Here is a 25229-nt window from a genome sequence, read left to right as displayed (position 1 = left end):
CATGACAGCAACTAAATAAATAGAACAATCACATGATTCGATGCCCAAAAAAACCTCTCTGAAAAGCCATCAATCACTTTTTTGCTCCCCGATACAGTGTTTAAAACAACAAATTTAAATTTAATCAATGGTGTTGATTCTACTGTGGCGGTGTTTCTATGGAAACTGTCCAGCCCTCAGAAGCAAGATTAAAGATACTCACTCATCCGTGCGTATTAAAATTGTAGGGACTGCTGCTTATTCACATTCACATATAATTGATGAACTGTTGATAAAGCCAAGCAACTGATAAAACATATACACTTACCCTGCAGCCATTAGGGGGATATGCAATAGCAGAAATATATCATTTGCTGGTATGACATCATATATTTTATCCAACACAGTGTCTTCACATATACAACCGACAGGTTGCCAATTCATTTCAGGGAACACATTAGAGACACCAATTAACCTACCGGCATGTCTTTGGAACGTGGAAGGAATTCTGCACAACAAAGGGAGAAGATGCAAATTCCACATAGACACACACACACACACACACACGCACATAGACACACAGGTTAAGTATTTATATCTTTTGTATGGGCTTAACCCTAATCCAAACTATCACAACCTTAACCCCTACCCAGCCCTAACCTAAACCACAAGTAACCAAACAAAATACAAGAATACAAGACTTTTGACTTTTTTGATTGCAGTCACAGATTTTTATCCAATTATATTTCCTCTTGTGGGGAGCAAGAAAATGTTCCCACAAAGCCAAAACAGCAGGTTTTTAATCAATGTGATATATACATAACCTGACCCCCCCCCCACCCCACACACACACACACACACACACACACACACACACACACACACACACACACACACACACACACACACACACACACACATTTACAGCCACGGTGCCACCCTGTTTGAATTTATCTTAAAAACTAATATATGTGATTTTTAGGACGTTCAGTTCAAGACACTTCGATTTGTATCGCTATATGTATCATTAGGTTCATTTATGATTTCATCGCCGACATTTGAACATTTACAGGGAGCCTGTGGTTAGGAAAGAAGGACTTATTTTTAAACGATGTCAGTTTGATGTCATGCATAGTCCACATAACCCCGATTTGGAAGATGCAAGTGCATTTCACTGATTACTCTGAAGTTGTTAAAAAAAAACTAAAATGCGTGTCCTTCGTTTATTGAATTAAATGTATTTTCTTTGTTTTACAAAGAACAGTCACGATCGGCCCTATGCACCTGAGTGAAGGGCATCTTCAGCGGTCACAGGTGGGTAGGTGGGCGGTCCGGTGATTAGTGAGGACTCATACTGCGAGGTGAGAATCTCATTAAAAGAGGGGTTACTATAGACAGGAGAAAGTGAAGGAGACGCGAACAGTCAGTCGTCTGGTGGGATGAAGTTCATATCCCGAGCTGAACAAATGTGATCGAGCAGAGTTCAGTCGTTTGCGAAGCTGGAGGTGACTTCGGAGCCGTGCGCGTTTGGACCTTTGACGATCTGAACGCATTTCATTTGGCGCTGTTTGGGATGACTGATGCACGGTTGTTCGGGTGTTGAGAGTGCCTGGGAATAAACTGGACAGGCGGTGCGTCCGAAGGCTGCGATCCGAGAAGCGCGGCGGATTGAATGCTGGCTGACAGACATGCCGACTTCTGGGAAACTTGACGCTCTCGTGGTCCTGACTCTCCTTTGGGCTTGTCCAGGTACGTAAGGTTTGCAGAGGTTTACACCCTAAATTGCATCCACAGGTTAGAAACTGGGAACGATTTCAAGATAATGTACCGATCGTCCTTAACTGCAATTTGGCATCATCTACATCTACTTCATGATCTTGAGCGTCCTCAGTTACAGGGATCCGAGGATTTTCACCGTGTGTTAGACAAGTAATCCTAAGCAGTATCAGTTTTATAATCAATTCCTTACATCTTCTCCTACAAGAAGTATGTTTTTAAATAGCGCAGTTTAATGAATGTGCTATGATATGTCTTAGTCACGGTCCTTTATTGTATCCTAATTTTTAAACGCCTTATAGTGCGTTCATGTTTAACTGTTACAACTACCTGAAATTTATGCTTGATTTTCAAAATGATTTAAAGCTTGTGCAATGGCAAGATGTAATTGTACCTCTTCATAAAACGGCATTCATTAATTGTAAAATATCCCGTGTGAAAAAATAAGGGTTTCTACACATTTTCAGTGGGCATGATACCCCACATTTACGTCGATCGTTTTGAATTGTGTCGGACATTTACCAGTTGTAGACAGTAGGCAAAGCTGAGAAGGAAACGTAATGTTTAAATTTAATGGAAAGACGAGAGAGACTAGTGACTTGAAGGAGGTTTGTGGTAATGCGGGGGGGGGCATGTGCTTTGATTTTAAATCTTTCCTTTCTTCAGAGGTGTGTGTGTTGGGGGGGCGGTTCTATATAATATGGAACTGCGATCGTTTTCTAAGAAAAAATTGAAGAATCATCAATGTCATTTGATGAAGCTTCACAGCTTCGTTTCATGACTTCAGAATTGGGCAAATGTTTTTGTGCTTTCAACAGGCTTTGCATTTAATAGTAGATTCAGTCCCAATTGAGTTCGTCATTAATAAACTATTTGCCTAACCATTGCAACTTAAAATATCCAGTAAAATGGGCATATTTAGTCTGGTTGCTTCCCCCGAGTCCTCTCATTTGTTCAGTTCATTTTGCAAATGACCTGTAAAACGATACACTGCAGTTTTTGTGATATTGCTGTAAGGTGTTGGTCAGCTTCAGAAAGGAAACTTGCTTAAGTTATTGTTTTTCTGTGATGATCTTGTTCGCATGTCTCCAGAGTCCACCTCTCAAAGTCGGCAGCCTGTCCTCCTCCTGGGTTTACACCGTAAATGCTGGTTGTTACATATGCAGACAGGTGACTAGTTTTTATTCAGGTGGAAGGATGACTGATTTCTTGGGTTATTTTGGGCAGTGGTGGCTTAATGGTGAGGGAAGGGCACTCGTAATTGAAAGACTGCAGGTTCAAATCCCCAACCAACAAGGCACCATTGAGGTACCCTGCGCAAGGTACCGCCCCCAAGCACTGCTCCTCAGGCACTGAATTAGCTGCCCCCTGCTATGTCACGATGTCACATACAGGTTAAATGCAGAGGACACATTTCGTTGTTGTGCATTGTGTGCTGTGGCATGTCAGCAGTGACCGCTGACCACTATTCTTCTTCTTCTTTTTGAACTAGAGGCTGCTGTGTAAATATGTGATCCCATCATTCAGAACAACGGCCAAAATATTCCTTTGACTGTATTGGATAAATGGTTAGATGAATGAATGCTTCACTGTTTTGCTTAATGATGATTCCATGCGTCGGTTAAAGAATCATACGTAATGTGATGCATAATGTGCATGCTTTAACAGGAGTGGTTGTGGTTGGGGCAGGTTTTTTTTAGGTATTGTTGGCTTGTTCCACCTGCATGGTTAAAGCCGATTGTGAGAGAGTGCTTGCTATATGCTAGTGAGTCTCTAAAGACCCCGGGGAAGCTGCTGACCGCTAAACAGGATCTCCTCAGAATTAATGCCAGATTTAGCGGCTTGTTTGACTAACCTCTGATTAAAAACAAGCACCAGTGTGACGTCTGTGTCTACAGCTCTGGCTTTGTGCGTGTGTGAGTGGCTCCTTTAAACCTACCATCTATATGCAAGGACTTTAACTGTATTCTGACATCCTGAATGCGGAATCATCTTGGCTTTTCCCATAATTCTCCCTTTAACTTTGTACCTAAATAAATGTAACTATAGTGTACTAGCCAATCACTGGTGTCGCTTAACTTTAGCAAATCAATACTCCTGTACGCAGTGATTTCCAGGTTTTAATATATATATATATATATTTTGTGAAATCATATTTTCTGTCTTGTAATAAGTCTGTGTGATGCAGGGCTGCGCTGTGGCCTCATGTCTGCCAAGGGCGGGGAGTTCGAGTCTAACCGGCACAGCCTTCGTGGGGCTTTCATGTTCTCGCTAGGATTTTGTTCCTTTCCACTGTCCAAAACTGCGCTTTCAGTCAAACCTTTATGCCTTTTAATTCACCCACAGTGATTGTGCCTCTTGGAATAGGCTGGCATTCAGTACCCGCTGTCCCCTGCCTCATGTACCATTTCTCAGAGTTCCACCCTCAACCAGCCCCTGAACTGGATGGTGATGGAAGGAAAAGGTGGAAGGAAAAAAGCTGCAAGTTCTGATTTTCTTAGTATGGATGTTTTGTGTCTTCGCTCGCTCCCATTCTTGGGGCAAACGTATCAGAGTATCTTAGCTTGCCCCCGTGTCCATGCCTTCCTGTGTAATGGCATTAGCTGGTGTTCCCTGACATCGCTCTGTCTGGATGGGCTGGGTGGAGCCTTGCTGGGCCCAGGTGTGGGCTGGTCAGCGCTGGGGATTTGCCGGCTGTGACCCAAGCTGAACGGCAGAGCCGGGTCTGGTCGTGTGAGGCTAATGTGGGGTCCCTGGGTTGATCCAGCCCAGGACCTTGAGGAAGGGGGGGCATGCCTAGAGCAGCTGTTCATATCTCACAGATTAACGACATCATCTTCCCCCCCCCTCCACCCCCACCTTCCAGTGCTCCCATATTTAACCAGCTGTTGACTTGAGTTACCGTGGAGAAGCTCAGTCTGGCTGGTCTGCTACCCCAGCAGGGGCTCATTCCAGTCCCTCATGTACAGCCTTGATCACACAGCTGTGCTTTAGCCCTGCCAGCTCTACATGCTCCTGTTATAGCATGAAATTGGTCTTCACATGTATCCTTAAATTAGGCCGCCTCCTCCCTTGGGCAGAATTAAAAAAAAAAAAAAAACGACCGATTTTAATCATTAACAGCTCTTCATAAGACCAAATTTGGCTTCTTATGCAGTTGGAATAAATGTTCCAATTCATTTTCTAATTACAATAATACAATAGACGTAGTTTAAGTACTGCAAAGCATTTCAGTATGACCGTAGAAAGGTGTTTCTCAGCTTAGTGTCAGTATATGAGCATAGATTGAAAGTTCGTTTTTTTTTTAATCCACCCCGACAAATGTGAATGTATCTACATTTTAAATCCCTGAGCTGTGGAGTGGTAGCTCCTGTTGCGTGACCTGAATGACCTTGGGGGTGACTCTGTAGTATAGCACTGGTTATCATAATTAAACTCGGCCGATCTTCTAACATTTTCCTCAGTTTTTGTATTAAGAGCAGATTTGGTGGCGTAGACTGAGCCCTTTATGTCACTCAAGCCTCTGGGAAGGTTCGGGGCTCCCGCGGGGCCTTTCTGGCTGTATCGCTGGCTCCTGTACACATACAGCATTAAAGTGTTTGGGTTTTCCTATTTCTGGCCGTAATCATGCAGCTTCTAGTCTGTGGGAGTTTATTTTTCAGTTTTAATTGCTTGCTACTGTTTCAGAACAATCAGCATTTGAACAAATGTGAATCAAAGGTTATGTGCAACTAGACAGAATGGGCTCAGGAAGATGCTGGTGTGGATGAGATGGTCTACCTTCGTGTGTGTGTGTGTGTGTGTGTGTGTGTGTGTGTGTGTGTGTGTGTGCGCGTGTCTAAAATTAGATCAGAAGTTGGCTCCAGGTGGCAAACACGTGGAGACAATGTGACATTCGGCTTAAAATAAATGAAATCCTCACATGATTTGAGTTCATGAAAACGTGCCTTGTTGGATGTCATTCCTAAAGAATGCCTCACATTCTGTGTTGGGCTTTTAGGGAATTCCTCAGCTTCCCCCATTGATTCTTGAACCAATATACACTGGCAATGGTACAGGTCATACTCTTCCTTTGCTTAATGGTTAACCTCTTCTTCAAATGCATGAAGTACAACTTAAATCATTAGACATCAATGTTGCCGCCCAGTGCAATGTAGAGAGAGAAATGCTTCTTGGAACTGTTTAGCAATTTGCGTGTGTGTGTGTTTGTGGTGGACCCCCCCACCCCACCCCACCGTAATCCCCATGTGCCAAGTGCTGTTGAACACTCAATGTGGTAAATTAGCAGGCAGAGTGTGATTGGTGTGTTGACCGCATGTGGTAGCTTCTGAGAGAGAGTGACTGGCCACTCCTTCAATGCTTGTTTGGGTTTTAGGGGGGGTCAGATTTAAGATGCCTACCCACTCGAGCAGCTTTGTAGTCTCAAAGGCAGCTTGGGGGTTATAATAGGATTGATGGGTGGGGAGTCAGTTTAGCGACCTAGCCTAAGAAATATCACTCACTCGCCCCCCCCCCCCCCCCCTCACAGGAAGGGGGTGGCTGGGTGGAGGTCAGGGGCAACAAAAGGTGGAGGAGGCATACTGCCGAAGCTCATTTGACAGTCTTCTGTCACGCAGCAGAGCCGTTCCACAGGAGTCGTCCGTTCACGGTGCTGCTACCCGTCCAGCCCATTCAGCCATGTGTGGTACTTCCTCTCTGGATCCTTGACACTACCAGCCTCCTGGTCATTTGTAGCTTATTTAGCAGATATCATTCACATCTGCTTCAGTAAACTGCTGTGATGAATGGATTTCACAGTAACAACAACTTTATGTAATATAATCCAGGGAAGGGCAGCTATTGGAGGGCAAATTTTCCCTCCCTCATTTCATCTGATGAATCATTTGATTCAGAACGCAATTACATCTCTAATTAAGGAATAGAAAACCCACAACAAAAGTAGCGTGCCAAAACTGTTTTTTTCAGCAGACAAAAAGCTAAGTCTCTGGTAAAATAACACAAGTCCTGCAACTGAATTATTCATCAGACAGGTCCTGATACCCCTCCACAGTTTAATTTAAGCCAACCCAGAGGCTCGCTGATACATTAAGTGTGCGCTGCCGCTCTGATCTCTTATCAGTCTGTGGCTGAGCAAGATTAATGCCTTGTCTTCCTTATCTTGGATATTGACTTTTTTTGTCCTTCAAGGAGACAACCGGAATTCCATAGAATCTATGGGAGAACCTTGAAGAGCTGTTTAATTTTTCATCGCGGCTGCAGGTGGGCATCGGGAATTCAAAATGAAGCATGCTGGAACAAACACAGTGGACTCTGAAAGTGTCGTGCTCCACTGGGAGCACACACACATACCACACACACACACACGACATACACATACCACACACACACACGACATACACATACCACACACACACGACATACCACACACACACGACATACCACACACACACACACACATACCACACACACACACACGACACACACATACCACACACACACACACACGATATACACATACCACACACACACACACATACCACACACACGACACACACATACCACACACACACACGACATACACATACCACACACACACACACCACACGACACACACATACCACACACACACACGACATACACATACCACACACACACACACCACACACGATATACACATACCACACACACACACATACCACACACACACACGACACACACATACCACACACACACACACGACATACACATACCACACACACACACCACACGACATACACATACCACACACACCACACACATGACACACACATACCACACACACACGACATACACATACCACACACACGACATACCACACACACCACACACACATACCACACACATGACATACACATACCACACACACACCACACACACACCACACACACATACCACACACACACGACATACACATACCACACACACCACACACACACATACTACACACACACGACATGCACATACCACACACACACGACATACGCATACCACACACACATACCACACACACACACTCCACACACACACGACATACATACCACACACGTGCATGCATTCCCAGGTCTGAGATTTGGGGGGGGAGATGCGTGTGTAGTCAAAATCTTATCAATCCATTCAGTTTTCTTGGATCTTTTTATAATAATTGAGCATCAACCTTAATTAGAAACTTGAGCAAAAAGACAAAGCAGCCTGGGTACAGTGAGGGAGATGCTTTTTGACTTTGTGCTGAATTCTTAAATTGACCCATTAATAAAGAAATAAGTTTGTAGTTTCACTGGTAGATTTAACAGCAACAGTTTTTGTTGATAATCGTAAATCATTATGCAGCAGTTACAAGCCAATTTGTCATTTATCTAGGGAAATTAGTATTTCATCGCTTGGAACACATGCTTTAGTACTTTGTGGAATAACCAGTGTTTGCAAGAAGAGCTGTCAGACGTTTCTTGTAGTTGCTCACCAGGTTTGTACACAGCTCAGCAGGAATTCTCATCCACCCCTCTTTGCAGACCTCCTCCAGACCTTTAAGGTTTTTAGACTGTCACTTGCGCACATGAAGCTTGAGTTTCCTCCATAGGTTTTCTGTAGGATTAAGTTCCGGAGACTGGCTAGAGCCCCCCATGACTGACTTTAATATGCTTCTTCTTGAACCGCTCCTTTATTGCTTGGGCAGTATGCTTATGGTCATCTTGCTAGAAGCCGCACTCACAATGCATTTTCAGTGCCCTAGCAGAAAGAAGGAGGTTCTCATTCAAGATTTTACAGTACATGGCCCCGTCCATCTTTCCTTCGATGCAGTGAAGCCGTCCTGCACCCTTGGCAGAAAGACACCCCCAAAGCATAATGCTTCCACCTCCATGTAGAGATGCTGTACTTTTCCCTCCAAACAAGGTGAGTAGAGTTGATGCCAAACAGCTCGATTTTGGTCTCATCTGACCACCTCACATTCTTCCAACCCTCACTGGAATTATTCACTGGCATACTTCTGAAGGGCCTGAACATGGGCCCTCTTGAGCAGAGGTACTTTGTGAGCACTGCAGGATTTCAAACTATAACTGCATAGTGTGTTACTGATGGTTTTCTTGGTGACTGTGGTCCCTGCTGCTTTGAGATCATTAACGAGCTCCCCCTGTGTAGTTCTGGGTTACCCCTCACTGTTCTTAAGATCACTGACACTGCATGAGATTACATCTTCCTTGGGGCCCCAGACTGAGGGTGATTGACAATTATTTTGTCTTTCTTACATTTTCGAATAATTGCACCAACAGTTGTCACTGTCTCACCAAGCTGCCTGCTGATGGTCTTGTAGTCCATTTCACCTTTTGTGAAGGTCAACAGTCTTGTCTCTGATGTTCTTAGACAGCTCTTTGTATTTCCCATGGTGACAAGGTTGAAGATGTAGACAGGCTAGTGACTCAAGAACACTATTTAACAAAGTGATGCCATTTAATAAGACTGCTGGCTTGGAGTCTGTTTAATACTTAAGTACTATTTGTGTTGTGTTACTGCACATGTACAAAAGATTATTTCCCTAGATAAATGAGCAATTGATTTGTACCTGTTACATAATGATTTTTCTTGTTAGATTGTTTTTAAATCTTCTGATGTTAAAATAAACCTTCCATTGAAATTATACTCATTTCTCTACAAATGGGTCAACTTAGGAATTCAACAGGGGGTCAAATATTTTTTTCCCTCACTGTAACTGTAGATCTCCACTGAAGTACAAGCAGGCGTGGCATAGTTTATACTCTTAACCATAATGCTTTTTAGCTGCTAATTCTTTTTTTCAGTTGGCTAGGATTCATTGATGTATTTGCAGCTTCCACAGGGAATCGGATTAAATGTGATCTGAATCAGACCAGCAAGGTACTAAAGCGCAGCACCTTCCACATCATGGTGAAGAGAACCCCCACCCACTCGATGCAGGAACTTAATAGCTCATTAATTTCAGCCTCTAGCCTCCAGTGTGTGTGCGTGTGTGTGGCGGGGGTATTGTGTGTTCTTTTATTCTGCTTTAACATGGCCAATGGGAGGGATTTGCACTAAGAGACATAGTAGTGTCCCCCCCCCACTTTGCCTCTCCCTCTCACATCTATAACCGCGGTGCACACTGGCTATAGTGAGCGTCTCCATGCCGTTTCTCTGCCCCCCGAGGCGGTCCTTACCTCGTTCAGCCACGTCTTGCGGAGCGTGTCTGTCTCTCTCCTGGCTTGCGTGTCCTGGGGACTGTTTGGCAGACACACGCCGCAGCCCCTCTGTCCAAAAGTGCTGCCAGTGAAGCCCCCCCGGAATTCATTTCAACAGAAACAAAACTTTAGCAAGGATTTGAGGGCCATCTAATGAGACGGAACATGCAAAATGGCTGAAAATAACTGTCGAGATTAACCTCATGTAATCCAATTTAAAGGAGCCTCCGCAAATATTCTATATTTAAATGTTGCCTATAGTATGATTATTTTGTGGGGGCAGGGGGTAAAACCACTAAGGGGGGGGTGAGGTTGGAGGATAAGCTCATGGGATGGAAGCACAGATGGATCCAGGCATTTTTCTCAAACACACTAACAGTCATGGTTTTGTTTACAAAGCGGGCAAATTTGCGGGCAAGTGCCGTGTTAATACTTTTGCAAGATTTTTTCTGCAAGTTCTCAGTCTGTGATTTAAGGCTTTGGAAAGGAAAATCTAAAATGTAACATTCATCCTCAATTTGAGCTAGAACCTGATTGGAGACTGCTTTAACAAAGCATATGTTGGTAGCTTCATACCAATCAATGCTATGCAAGCTAACAAGGAAGTATACAAGCATCGCACAACATCCCAAAACGGAAGCGTAAGGTAAAACGCAATGCCAAGACATTAGCTGGGCTAGCTTAGCAGCGTGCTAGCCTGGAGACTCTAAAATTGTCTTACTGCTACTGGTCTGGGATTCCAATGTCAGGTCAGTTACACAATTCACTTTAGCCACGGAGCTTTAAAGGAGCTTTAATGACTTTCAGCGAGCAAATTTGGAACTTGACTTTCTTTTGAAGGTTTGCTGCCCCCTCTTGTTTGTTCTGGAGTTCTGCAGATAAGTTTGTCTTAGCTCCACATTTACGAGTTGTACTTTCCGTTGAATGATCTTCCAGCATTGTGATGCTGGTTTTTGTAGTTTGCAGAATGCTCCATTTCAGTTGTCAAACTTTTGTTTGGAGGGAGAGTGTTGACTGGGAGTTGTGGGTATTGTATTGCATATCTTTGGTACGAACCTCTCAAGATGGATCTCTTTCTTGTACCTGATCTGCTGTGACTCTGCTCGGAGTTTGATTTCTACTTGTCAACACTTCGGCCATGACTCCAGCAGTGTCCCTACGTGTGGCTTCTGCATTCCAGCTGCACCATCCTGCTGTCCTGCCACAGACTGTGCCAGATGAGGTCTGGGGGATTAGAACAGATTTTCCTTGATTTGTTTATTAAATCTCAGTGAAACGGTGCTGCAAGTTAAACCTGGCAGTAGAAGTGCAGAGAGCCAGGAACACGGCATGTCTAACCATTTTACCCTCCCTCAAGGGCAGGCAGGGCCTCTCTCACAGCGAATGGGAAAACCTGACTCCCTCAGCCTGCCTGAATGCAGATGGAGGAATGGCTCTGTGAAGATTTTACTCCTGGAAAAGATTAGCAGGGGACAACTAAGCACCCGGAAGTGGAAGCAATGTCGTCATCTTACAGTCACTGCAGCAGGGGCTTGATCCTGTATCTTCTCGTCTCATTTGATCATTCAGAGGAAAAGCAGGACATGACTTTAAGACACGGGGATGTTCACCAGCTGAGTGAATGCGTGCTAATTTCATGTGTATGAGATGGAGCTGAAGGACTTGGGGAGCAGGACTCGAAACATTGCCTGCAGTGATCGAGGAAGCATCACCACTTAAAGGCCGTGTATCTGCTGGCCCCATTTTAAGCCCAAAATGAGAAGCTTCTCCCACGATCACATTTGCTGAGCAGGGAGTCCAAAATCTATCCGGAAATCCAGGAGAAATCAATGAATGGGTTTACAAAAATGTTTGAGGGGGATCTGACACAAATGGGGGGTTCTAGAACCACCTATGGTTTATAACATTGTTTCCCAGCCCATTCCTGGGAGACACCACAGATCCCCAACCTGGGAGGAAGCAAAACCGTGGACTGTCTGGGGCCCTCAAGGACCGGGTTGGGGAAGTGCTGGTTGCTGCAGTTAAGTGGTTTACATACACTACCATTCAAAACACACATGATATGAATTTGAATAGGAAATATAGCTAAATAGTCATTGACAAAACTAGAAAATAATTTTTTAAATTAAAATAAGTGTTTTTCAAACTTTGCTTTCGTCAAAGAGTCCTCCATTTACAGGAATTACAGCCTTGTAGACCTTGGCCATTCTAGATGTCAGTTTGAGGTTATCTAGCAAGATTTCACCCCCTGCTTCCTGAAGCATCTTCCACAAGTTCGATGGGCTTGATGGGCACTTCTCACGTACCATTCGGTCAAGCTGCTCCCATAACCGCTCAATAGCATTGAAATCCGATGACTGCGCTGGTCACTCCATTATACACAGAATACCAGCTGACTGCTTCTTCCCTAAATAGTTCTTGCATAGTTTGGAGCTGTTTGGGTCATCGGTCTCTTGTAGTACGAAACTGGCTCCAATTAAGCGCCATCCACAGGGTATGGCATGGTGTTGCAAAATGGAGTGATAGCCTTCCTTCTTCAAGATCCCTTTTGCCTCATACAAATCTCCCACTTTACCATCACCAAAGCAGCCCCAGACCATCATACTGCCTCCACCACGCTTGATGGATGTTGTCGAGCGCTCCATCTTTTCATTGTGATCCGCATCTCAAACATTCTTTGTGATCTGGACACCTCAAACATAGATTTATCTATCCACAGCACTTTATTCATATTTTCCTCTCTCCATCGTCTGTGTTCATTTGCCCATCTCTGTCTATTCTTTTTATTGCCCATTCTGAGATACAGTTTTTTCTTTGCAAGTCTGTCTAGAAGACCAGCATCCCAGAGTTGCCTCTTCACTGTTGACGTTGAGACTGGTCTTTTGCAGGTACTATTTAATGAAGCTGCCCGTGGAAGACCTGCGATCTGTCTGTTTCTCAAACTACATACTCTAATGTATCTCCTCTTTCTACTATGGTTAGAGCCTGTTTGCGCTGCTCTTTGAAGGTAGCAGTACACAGCATTGCACAAGATTTACAGTTTCCTGGCAATTTCTCTCACATTCTCAAATAGCCTTCATTTCTCATAACCAGAATAGACTGGTGAGTTTCAGAAGACAGTTCTTTGTTTCTGACCATTTTGAGCTTGTAATCGAATCCACAATTGCTGATGCTCCAGATCCTCAGCTAGTCCAAAGAAGGTCAGTTTTATTGCTTCTTTAATCAGCACAACAATTTCCATCTGTGCTAACATAATTGTAAAAGGGTTTTCTAATGGTCAGTTAACCTTTTAAAATGATCAACTTCCATTAGCAAACGCAACATTCCACTGAAACACAGGACTAATTGTTGCTGATAATGGGCCTCGGTACACCTATGCGGATATTCCATTAAAAACACGGCCATTTCCAGCTCTGTCATTTACAATATTGATTAGATAGGCCGTGTAGACATTATTAATCTTTTTTAATGGACAAAACTTGCCTTTTCAAAAGCAAGGAAAGTGCCCCAAACTTTTAAAAGGTAGTGTGTTTTTTAGAATTACTTATCAGAATCGCTGTGTATAAACTTAGAAATCTGAAGTAGGATTATGACATGCTGGATGAGTTTCGGAAAATGTCAATGTGAATATAATTTGTCAGTGTGAACTTGGGTATATGGTTAAAGTTTAAATGAGTACACAATTTGATTTGACTCTTATCTGCCTCTGATCAGATCCTAATTGAAGGTCTAACAACTACGTAGTTTGGCCCCTAGCAACCTGTCTTCTGGGGCTTTGGTGTAGACTTTTCCAATGATGTGCTTCAGCCAGTGGCAGTAGGGTGAAATATAGCCTCCTGGAGAAGCTCTTCTGATTATAATCCATTATACTCCACAGGTGATAGCCAAAGAGTAGAGATGCCAAGAATGGATGTGGAAGTAGTCAAGGGCCAGATGGTCGTCCTTCAAGCCTGGTACAGTCCCACATCCGACATCAGCAAGAACACTGTCATCTGGAACTTCATGGCCAACGACTCCAAGCAGGTGAGTATGAAGCTTAAGTAGAAATGATGGAGCATGTTAAGTTGGCTGAAAATGGGACAGACCTTACCTCCAACATCTCAGGAGGCCAACCATCAAAAGCTAACTTGCAGCTAAAAATGAATGGTAGGCATTTTCATAATTTAAGAATAATTTAATCCTAATTTAAAATGCTAACCTTTTAGGGACATGCAAGCTTTCTTGACATAGCTATGCCAAAATCTTAACAGCAAGAAGGGTATTCTGTATGGAGCTTCTATTTCTTTACACTGCTATGCCTTTTTGCTATCAAATTCAACTCCCAATGCTCAGGTTTGTGCAAAACAAACAAGTGGAAAATCTATTTCCCCAGGCTTTAGCCTCCAGGACAGACGCACCTTATTCCATGTCAGGTATCCTTTTTTTGTGAGGGGGACTTTCTGTTAAATCTTTCAGGATTGTTCTATAAAGAGCAAAGGACCAAATTAGGGCCATATATCATGAGGTCATTCTTAAAAGCAAGGTGGTTACATCCACCTTAAGCCTAATTTACATCTACATTTTCAGTGAATGAATAAATTTCTCACTTGAATTCAAGCAGTAAAAAAATATTAAACTGAATGATTGGTGTACAATTTCGTTCATGAAGATGCCTCGATCATCCACTTTTATTTACTCTCAATTACTTCAATTAACATCTATTGAATTTCACTTTCTCCATGGTATCCGCATCAGTGTTATATGCAGGTTTAAATTTCAAGCACCACTTTAACTGATGGTATATTCGTATATTCCCCACGCGACCCTGCTCTTCAGGTCATCTCATACAGCTCTGGCCAGATCGGCATCGGGAGTCCGGACTTCAGAAGCCGAGTGGGCTTTGCCCTCTCCATGCCCTCCACCAACCTGTCCATCTTCATCAACAACACGCAGGAGGCCGACACTGGTCGCTATCTCTGCAACGTCATCGTTCCGGGGGCCCCTGGCCTTTCTGGCGAGCTCAGCCTCAACGTCAAGGGTACCGTTCATGATTTTTAATATGTGTGGTTATGTGTCACTTAACGCCATTCCGCACAACGTGCAATTCCCATGTAAGGTCTCATACGGTTAAAATGGTTGAAATATCCTGATCACCTTACGGCATATGGACGTACGCGGCCGTAGGGCACCACGTGTAGCCAGTGTGAACAAAGTGACTGCACTTCCAGTCTTGTAACAGTGCAGAACATATCTAACTTAATACCTGTAACACCTGACAGTGACATGCATTTACTGTATTTGTTGATACTGTAACATCTTGATGTCATTATGAATATTTGACACTCTCAGGGAAGGGTTTTGAACATGTGAAGATCCTAGAGTCCTATAATGATGGTAGTCATGATGTAGATGCTCCCACAGTAAAGCCCGCACTCCTCTGCCTGGCCTCTCTAGTGCCCCCTTCTGTCCCTGTGTGCGAGATGACAGGCACACCAGTGCTGAGGGGGAACGTGACCCTGAACTGCAGATCCACTGCTGGAAAGCCTGCACCTCACTACAAGTGGACCAAGAGCGCCCCCGTGGCCGAAGTTTTCTTTTCACCCACACAAAGTGAGTATGCTTTCTTCTTCTGCATTCAGGTAGCGTCCCTGCCTATTGTACCCCTCTTGTGAGGAAACGGGGAGCATTTGGATATCCGAAATACCCAACCAATCACAACCGGCCCTCAGCCTAGGCTAGTGTTTCTTAATCCTGTTCCTGATGGTTTTTGGTCAAACCCACATTGCTTACAACCTACTACCTTCATTATAAGACCTTTAACACTAGATTTACCGAGTTTTTATTCTCTGCTGAGAGTCCCAAGGTGTTTGTCACCCCTGCTGTGATTTTCGCAGGTCTTCAGCCCCATCCTCCTCCTGCTTTTGTTGTGCAAACACACCCATTACCTGTGAGGCCTGGCGCATTTGCATTTTTTACTCAGAGTAGCTCAAATCCAAGGCAGGCTAAACCTCTGTGTGTGACATGGAAACCTTCACAAAAGTCTGCCATATCTATACCAAATATCCCACACGCTGACTGACCTGCAAATATGAAAGACGCACATTCACAAAATATATGGAAACACAAGTCTGTGTTATTTATAAAACAAATTGAGTGAAAATAGAATGAAAAGTTGCTAATAGAATGAAATGAATAAAATGAAAACATGCTAACACTTCAGTCTCCAATGCATGTTTGTATATAAATGTCATAAGCTGAGTGAAGTCATGGTCCATGGTTTTTGACATGCTCATACACATACAGAATAAAATGTCATTTCATTTTCATTGGCCATCACTGAATTATAACACCAAAAGTGAATTTTGTTTTTGTGTGATCTCTCCAGCTTTGCATGTTTGGCTGTTCATGTAAAAATTGATGTATCCGTGCCTCAGTTCCAGGTTCATCTCTTCGTCATCTTTCTGCCTTTTGTCTCAGTGGTTACTGTCCCACACAGTCTGTCTATCTTTCAAAGTCTGTGTTTGCAGCGTTTGAAAACCCAGTGACCATCATCCCTGTATTTGGCAATGGAGTTCCTTGGCTAGAAGAATCGGAAACAATCTTCTTTTTCCTTTCCACCCTGTAGATGCTTTGTACAGAACGTAGGCATTCACCGCCACCAAGTCCAGCATGTTGTAAAACACAGCTACTGGCCACTTGCTTGTTGCTGCTCGTACTGAATACATGCGCGCCATTCTAAACACTGACGTGGAGAATTCCTCTCCCTGTGCAGTGTCCTTTGCCAATGGAGGAAGTTCACGGCAAACGTTATTCACCATGCCCACTAAAGTGAAGCAGTCTGTGTGACAGTGACAGTGAGGTGAAGAAATTGTCCATTGTGACATTTCTCCCGTCATCCAGAAATGACTCCATCAGACTCATGACCACGTTCTCTGCCAGCCTTCACCAAGAACTGTGCTGAAAGTTTCACTCCAGGAGAACACATGAACATAGATGTACAGCTGTTCTCGACCAAGGTTCATTGTCCATGCAGTATATTTACATTTACATTTACAGGATTTGGCAGACGCCCTTAGCCAGAGCGACTTACATAAGTGCTTTGAGACTCTGCAATGAATTTCCGATGCTAGCTCAATAAGGACCCCAGCTACGAATACTATCTCTGAGAACGCCATTGAGTAGTGCAGAATTTTTATTTTATTTTATTTTTTTAAAACACACACCAGAAAAAGAGTCGAGTAAGAATATAGAAGTTCTACGTCAGGTATTTCTGAAAAAGAAAAGTTTTGAGTCGTCGCTTGAAGACATTCAAGGATTCAGCTGTTCGGACATCTAGGGGGAGTTCATTCCATCAATTAGGTGCCAGGACAGAGAAGAGCCGAGATGCGTGTCTTCCTTGTGCCTTGAGGGGAGGTGGGACCAGTTAGAGCAGTGCTGGAGGATCGGAGAGATCGTGGTGCAGAGCGGGGTGTGATGAGGTCCTTTAGGTAGGATGGTGCCAGAGAATTTTTGGCTTTGTATGCGAGCATCAGTGTTTTGAATCTGATGCGTGCAGCTACAGGAAGCCAGTGGAGGGAGCGCAGCAAAGGAGTGGTGTGGGAGAACTTGGGAAGGATGAAAACAAGACGAGCAGCTGCATTCTGAATCAGTTGGAGGGGACGGATGGCGCTCAGTGGTAAACCCGCTAGAAGCGAGTTGCAGTAGTCAAGGCGTGAGATGACGAGGGACTGGACGAGTATCTGGGTAGCCTGGGTGGAAAGAAATGGACGTATCCTCCTGATGTTAAAGAGGAGAAACCGACAAGAGCGAGAAAGACTGGTGATATGTGAGGAAAATGACAACCGATCATCTATGGTAACTCCAAGGTTTCTAGCAGAAACCGAAGGACGGATCAGGGAGTTGTCAAAGGAGATCGCAAGGTCCTGGAGGGGGGATGAGTCAGCCGGGATGTAAAGCAACTCAGTTTTACTAGTTTTGAGTTTTAGCTGGTGAGTGGTAATCCAAGATGAGATGTCTGCCAAGCATGTAGAGATCTTAGTGGAGACATGAGTGTCTGAGGGAGGGAAGGAGAGGATGAGTTGAGTGTCATCGGCATAGCAGTGGTAGGAGAAGCCATGTGAGGATATAACTTCGCCAAGAGATTTAGTGTAGAGGGAGAATAGGAGAGGGCCAAGAACCGAGCCCTGAGGGACACCGGTGGAAAGACAACGTGGAGTAGATGTGGATCCATTCCATGTCACTTGGTATATCGCATCCAAGCCGGACAAATTTGGGATCAAGTTCTGGATGGCCACGGATTTGGAGACCAAATACGTCTGCAACGTGTCCCCTAACTTGGGAAAGGACCCCAGTCCCCAGAAAAGGGAGAGGCTGGCAGAGAACATGGTCATGAGTCTGATGGAGCCATTTCTGGATGACGGGAGAAATGTCACAACGGACAATTTCTTCACCTCACTGGCACTGTCACACAGACTGCTTCAGCGCAAAACAACACTACTGAGCACAGGGAATAAAGTTCGGTATGAACTTCCTCCAATTTCAAAGGACACTGCACAGCAAGAGGAATTCTCCGCGTCAGTGCTTAGAAGTGGCAGTGTCTCCTTGACAATTTATGCACCTAAAAAAACAAGATTGTGTGTGTTCTGAGTTCCTTGGACCAAGATGTGGCGATCTGTGAAGGCAGAAAGAGGAAACCCAACACGATAACAGACTATAACCACATGAAGGTATGTGAATGTGTGTATAATTTTACATCAGTGCTACAATGTTTTCTGATATGTACTATACAGGCCTATATAGAAAGAAGGTAGAAAAAAAGCAAATACACTCATGACTCTCTCTCTCTCTGCTGTTATAGTGTGGTGTAAATGTGTTGGACCAAATGGCGCGCATGTATTCCGTAAGAGCAGCAACATGCAGGTGGCCAGTAGCTGTATTTTACAACATGCTGGACCTGGTGGTGGCAAATTCCTACGTTCTGTACAAGGCATGTACAGGGTGGGAAGGCAAAAGAAGATTATTTTTGAGTCATCTAGCCAAGGAACTCCATTGCCAATTTATGCCACAAAAGGCTATGGGGACAGAGGAAGGCTGCTGCTGTGCCAGGACTTGTATGGACAACTCAGTGTCAGGTACAGGAGAACTGCAACAGAAACCGCAGCAGGTTAACCAGTGCAAAGTGTTACAAATTCACTTGCGCCAAATGCAGGGATGATGGTCACTGGGTCTGCAAACACTGCAAAGTTTGAAACACTCAATTTTTTTTATAAATAAAACAGACTTGTGCTTCCATATATTTTGTGAATGTGTGTCTTTCATATTTGCAGGTCAGTCAGCATGTGGGATATTTGGTATAGATATGGCAGACTTTTGTGAAGGTTTCCATGTCACACACAGAGGTTTAGCCTGCCTTGGATTTTAGCTGCTCTGAGTAAAAAAATGCAAATGCGCGAGGCCTCACAGGTAATGGGTGTGTTTGCACAACAAAAGCAGGAGGACAATGGCCCAAGAAACTCTCAGCAGGGATGCTAGTAGGTGTTAGGCCCAGGGAATTTACGCAAATTTGCGTAGATTTGGCAGTTCTAGTGTTAAGAAACACCTGATACTAAGGTCAGACTGCAGTGAAAACCTCCTGGGAGGTGGTTCTCCAGGAGCAGGACTGAGAAACATTGGCCTAAGCATCATGATCAGGACCTGCTAAATTCTGGGCTGTTTTGACAGCAGTCATTATACTGCCAATTTCCATTAAATGATTCATGGCAGAACAGACTATAAAGGTCAATTATAGACCTTTATTGAAATGGACAGGCAATGGCAAGGAGGGAGCGGCAGACACTTGTGATTCGATCACGCCGATGAAATGTAGTGAGCAGAGCCTCATTGCATGTTGATTTGATTCTCAGCTATATTCGAGACCTTGGCAATTGTCTGACCTGACCCCTCCTGAAGAGAGCGGATCGATGCGCTGCAGCTTCCCCGCGGCGGGGGCCTGGCTGGCATTGCTGACAGCAGGCGGGGTGCATCCTCTGTGGGATTAGAAGCTCATTTTTCCTCTTTTGAAGGTCCATCGACAGTTTAATACGTTTCTGCTCCTGGCTTTTGATACCGGAGGGAGAGAGGAGCAAATAAAACCAATCCTTTAAAAAAATCATATGGAGAGGCTTATTTTTTGCCACTCTAAAAATAAGATGTCTTGTACCTTTTTAGCTCTCATTAATCTTTTATCCTTCTGTCCTCGGTGGTACAAACTGGACATAGTGTGGGTCAGTTCCTGTCCCATGATCCTTCACACTCTCCCATTCGCTCGGCTCATGCTCAGTGTCACTGTCGCTTTTGTCTTCTGCGTGCGCACAGCCCGGAGAGCCTGTCCTCAGCCCCTGCTTGTGCTGGGGTATCTGGGTAAGGGATTGTCAGCTCTCCGCCTTCCCACTATGCCTGTGACCACAGCTGCTCTTCTCGGACATAGGGTTTAGCCAGGCCAGCCGTAAATCCTGCCAGGTGACCTCCAGCCGCTGCCCATTTTTCATATTGATTAGCCAAGCAGCAGAAACAATGAGTGTAAAACATGAAATTCAGTGTCTGTATGGTACAGCACTTATTAGTTTTGTCTTAGTGCCTGTGATTGTTGGTGTGAGACCCTGTTAGAAGAGCCAATTTGGGAGCCACTGGCCAGCCTACTCATGTTCTCTTTAGACGCTATGAAACGACCCTGCTGTGTGATCTGTAGAGTGACTTGTGAGTGCTGTTTGCTTTTAAGGGTTTATGCAGCTTGGTAATGAATGAACTTCTACCTGAAATCACTTGCGTGTCCGAGTTACCTGTCCACCCTCTTTCTGTGTGGCTAGAAATGCTTTACACTCCAACACCTAGGCCTGGCATGATAATTACTTTTGTTGGATGATACATTGTCCCAGAAATAACTACAGTAGAATGCCATTTTAACACCACTTTAAGCCACTAATATAATATTGCAAATACATCCTTTGAAAGAGCAATAAACTTAAGAATATTCAGACATTGGAGTGTCAATGTACATATAAAAAAAACTATAAAAAAAAATAGATGAAATGTGCTCTCAAGCTCTAAAATTACTTTAAATATTAAATATTGGCCACTGGGATATAGACAGTCAATCTTTCCTTAACCGGAAATATGCTGCCAACCCAGTTGGCTCAGGTCAACGACCCAAATGAACCTCAAATCGGTCATTGGCCAGAGAAAAGTAACAGGAAAGTAGTCGGACATACTGTACGTAAATGCCTTCTCTGCCCTCTATGATCAGAATAAAATGGCTAGTGGATTTGAAGAGTAGAAAAAAAAATACCAACATTTTATGATTTCTTGTTAAAGGATAATATAGACTCCTAGATGTATACAAGTTAAAATATGTTTGTACTGCAGCACTATACACTTGTGTACATTAGAGGACAGTTATAGTTTTTTTTTATTTCTATTTGAAATCTTATTTTTGGTTGCATTCATTTTTATTATAAAATATGTCGAGTAATTATACTTTACATTTTAGTAATTTTATTTCTAGGGATAAATGGAAGGTTGCAGGACTTTGTTGGCCACTGCACAATGCAGTGCAGTTGGTTGTTTCTATAGTTGAAGTGCACTGCATGAGAGAGATGCAAGGATCAATCATTTCTTCAGCTAAACAGTATTTCAAAATGATAATGGAAGTGTGTTATTCCGGTTGGTTTCTGAAGCAGCATCTTTGTCATTTACTTGCTGTTTTTCCAAATTTATGGAAGTGATTTTGTTAACGATATTGTGCGATAAGCCAATAATGTAATTATCATGACAGGCCTACCAAGACCACAGTTTAAAGCTTCACTATATGTGAAATAGTTTGCGGCTGCATGTGAGCTTCAGCTATCAGGATGAGCTATATTTTACTGGAATTGAAACCTTTTATAGGAGATCTCTGGAGTGTAGTATTGATGTTATCGCAAAATTGACCAAAATTGACTTGTGAAGTGTCAAATCTGAAGCTTGTCCTGTTAAGGGAATCCTCTGGTCTCCTATGCTTAATTTAGTGTAAATCTTAAATGCTAATTATGAACTGGCATGGAAAGCACCACATGGATCAGCTCCCTTGGACACCTGAAACTGCCTATCCCTGCTCCATGCACATGCAGCCTACAGAGGGCGCTATCGCACCAGATTCTGCTGGGCCAGGTGCTTCAGGTGACTCACCGGGGTTTTCTTGCAGATGAGAAGCAGGGCACCCTGCGTCTCAGTAACCTTAGCCAAGCCATGTCCGGGAAGTATGTGTGCCGAGCCAGCAACACGGCTGGGGCCGAGACCTGCTACGTCAACCTGGAGGTGTCTGTCCGTAAGTACTCGCTGTACGCACGCCCGCTTCTGATTGGACGACAGTTTAATCCGAATTATCTTGTGCTGGTGTCATAGCAACCAATGCAGGTATGATTGTTGGAGCCGCTTTGGGATCCATCCTGGGCCTGGTGGCCATCATCATCTTCCTGGTTTTTATTGTGAGGAAGAAGAGGGGGGAAAATGATGACGACATGGCTAATGAAATCAAGTAAGTGCTTGGTCACATGCACAGTGGTGTGGTGTCTTTGTGACTTTCTCCTGCTATATAAATAGTGATGTTCTGACCACCTTGTGGGAAGGAAGCTAAGGAGGTCCAGCAATGTTTCACTCTAGCTGGCTATAGGACGACTGAATCGCGATCCTTGGTTACTGTGGACAGTTCCTCCATCAGCCTGTATGTGCCAGGCTGTCATTGCAGGCTTTTGCACTGTAGATGATTCCTGAAATCTCCTCCCTCTATATTACACTTTATTTTTCCCCTCAGCTTGACTTCACCATTGGCTTCATTTGCAGTTCTGGTTAATATGTTCAGTTTAATAAAGTGACTTTAAAAATCAGAACCATGTGTGTTATCAAGCTCCATTCAAACAAAAGTTAGATAAGTGGGCGGATCAATCTTATTTCCATCAAAATGACCAGCTTTTAAGGAACACATCCATTAACAACTACTGGTCACTTATGAACTCAATGTGACTTTTTAAAGCACTGAGCAACTTTAATTCCCCCATTTGAGGCAGTGAAGACACACTGAGCTGTAATGAATGACCAACCCCATGTAAAAGAAACTTACTGGACTGGGTGATACAGCGAAATACCAATAAAGATAATTATCTCAATATAATGACTTTTTTTACTTCAATGCGCCATTATTGCTTAAAAATTCCATTCAAATAGTCAGATTCAGAACATGAAAAGGTGACAATTCACTGCAAACTGACATCTTTTTATGAAACGTTTCTGTCAGTCTAGAAAACACCAGGTACCTTTCTTTTTGCTGGGTTTCTTCTGTGACCTTCTGCCTTGCTGTTCGTTCCATGGAATGGGTTTGACTTAAGGCTGACACAACTTCTGGCAAATATCACTATTTTCCGAGATTTTCGCAATATTGAAACTTGTCGCAATATTTTAAACTTCACCTGCAGAAAACAGTAACATGACAGGTGGTTTGACTTTCAGATCATGACTGAATTGTTTTACTAAACTATGGAGCATGTGACTGGTGTAATAAAATATGGCAAAAACACTCATGCCTTGATGGGACTTGTGTAAAAATAGTTAAATAGTAAATTAAGGCTATATCACTTTACTCACAATATTCAAATTGTTCATAATTATGAAATTTTATCATTCATATCGATATAATGCCCAGCCCTAAGAAATTACCATAAAAACCTTACTTGCATCATTAAATTAATATTGAGGAGCAGTAACAGAGGCAGCATAACTCTGTACATGTAACACATTCCCATCTTAGTCACTGCATCCTTGTCCATGATAGCTATACATTGGGTGCCAGTTGATATTTTTGCAAAGTTACCAGGAACGTGCAGAAACCCGAAGCAGGAATATGTCAGTACTTGTGGCAATTGGAAGCCAGGACTTCCTAGAATGCAGTGAGTACAGCTCAATGCCCTCTGGTCGTGACGGATAGGGCCAGAACGCGGGCAGCAGCTGTTAAGCTAATCAGTTCATGAGAAGAGCAGCTCATTAACCTCCGGAAGAGAGGACAGGATACAATATGGCACACAACATAAGCAGACTAACGCTAGAAGGCTGGTTAATTAAATAGCAGAAGCAGGACACGGACGCAGAAGCCTAAGCAGATGACTTACCTGTTTCTGTCAGGGAGGACGCTCTGGCTCCCAGGCGAGTCTCCTGGGCGAGAAGCGGAGTGGGTACGGACGACACCTCCAAGAACAGTACCCTGTCCTCCATGGCTGGCAGACCCCGCCCAGAAAACCACTACCCCCACACGCTGGTGTCCAATGGCGGCTGTGTCACGGCGACGGGCAGCTGTGCGGGCTACCGGTTGCAGCTTCAGGACCCCAGCGTGCTGCAGGGCCTCCCGGGGTACACTGCCAGCGGCAGCCTGCCCCGCCTACCAACCCTGGTTCCACAGCACAGCAAGCCCATGCTCAGAACTGTCCCAGCCCAGCCTCAGGCCCCCTCCACCACCATCAGCCACGCAGCCAAGGCCCAGATGATCGCGGTGCCCGTCGCGGTGCCCGCTCGCAGCCAGGCAGGCTCTCTGGTGTAACTTTCCAGCCCCGGCAAAGTGAAAACACAGAACGTTTTGAGGTGACAGACTTTAAGACGGCGAGAGGTACAGAATAGCAAGATTACAGCAATGCAAATTACTTATGTGGTGTATCCTGATTCAGAAAACATTTTTATATTAAAAATGTATGTAATACGGAGTTGTATTATCTTCTTACAAAACACCACTTATTTAACATTACTTACAATGGCTACACTGAATTTTTAAAACCGTGTCCTGTGGAAGATTTGTACTTGCTGTTTTTCCTTGTGAAAAACCAATTTTATAAAACAGACCTATGACGTGAACATGAATGAATTAGGTGTTCTTGTTAAGTTCTTTGAATGTGACATGCTGTGTTTAAGGGAGGAGAGAGGCTCTGTCCAATAGGAGGAGGTTACATGTGAAATATAGTCAAACAACACTGGTGCCAGTCTGTTGCAACCAAAATGTGATTAAATACAACAATCACACTGACTTATAAATAAAATTTCTATTGCTGTATAACACTCACGTCTGTACTTGCAAATTGTATTTATATTGCACACATTATCGTAATTGCACTTATGAAGTATAACAAATTACATTCACATTGTAACATTAAATTAACATTTCATCCTTATTTAAATGAACCTGTTAATGGTGTGTGTCATTCCGTATCTGGAATTACG

The 25229-nt window shown here is 43.7% G+C and overlaps 1 protein-coding gene across 2 annotated transcripts; it reads left to right on the top strand.

The window, feature by feature from the left end:
- Positions 1 to 1276: 1276 nt before the first annotated feature.
- Positions 1277 to 24565, top strand: esamb (endothelial cell adhesion molecule b). Of its 2 annotated transcripts, XM_048980428.1 has the most exons (8): positions 1277 to 1728; positions 13858 to 14003; positions 14796 to 14997; positions 15414 to 15569; positions 20313 to 20357; positions 22177 to 22299; positions 22377 to 22509; positions 24147 to 24565. In XM_048980428.1, exons 1-8 carry the CDS (start codon positions 1668 to 1670, stop codon positions 24556 to 24558), a joined length of 1278 nt encoding a protein of 425 aa, XP_048836385.1. In that variant the 5' UTR covers positions 1277 to 1667; the 3' UTR covers positions 24559 to 24565. The 2 variants fall into 2 exon arrangements, with proteins under 2 accessions (XP_048836385.1, XP_048836386.1); XM_048980429.1 differs by lacking the exon at positions 20313 to 20357 and having other exon boundaries at positions 1279 to 1728.
- The last annotated feature ends 664 nt before the right edge of the window (positions 24566 to 25229 follow it).

This window comes from Brienomyrus brachyistius, chromosome 17 (genome assembly GCF_023856365.1).
Source record: "Brienomyrus brachyistius isolate T26 chromosome 17, BBRACH_0.4, whole genome shotgun sequence".
NCBI lineage: Eukaryota > Metazoa > Chordata > Actinopteri > Osteoglossiformes > Mormyridae > Brienomyrus > Brienomyrus brachyistius.
The sequence above is the reverse complement of the archived record's forward strand: the minus strand, read 5'-3'. Positions and strand labels throughout refer to the sequence as shown.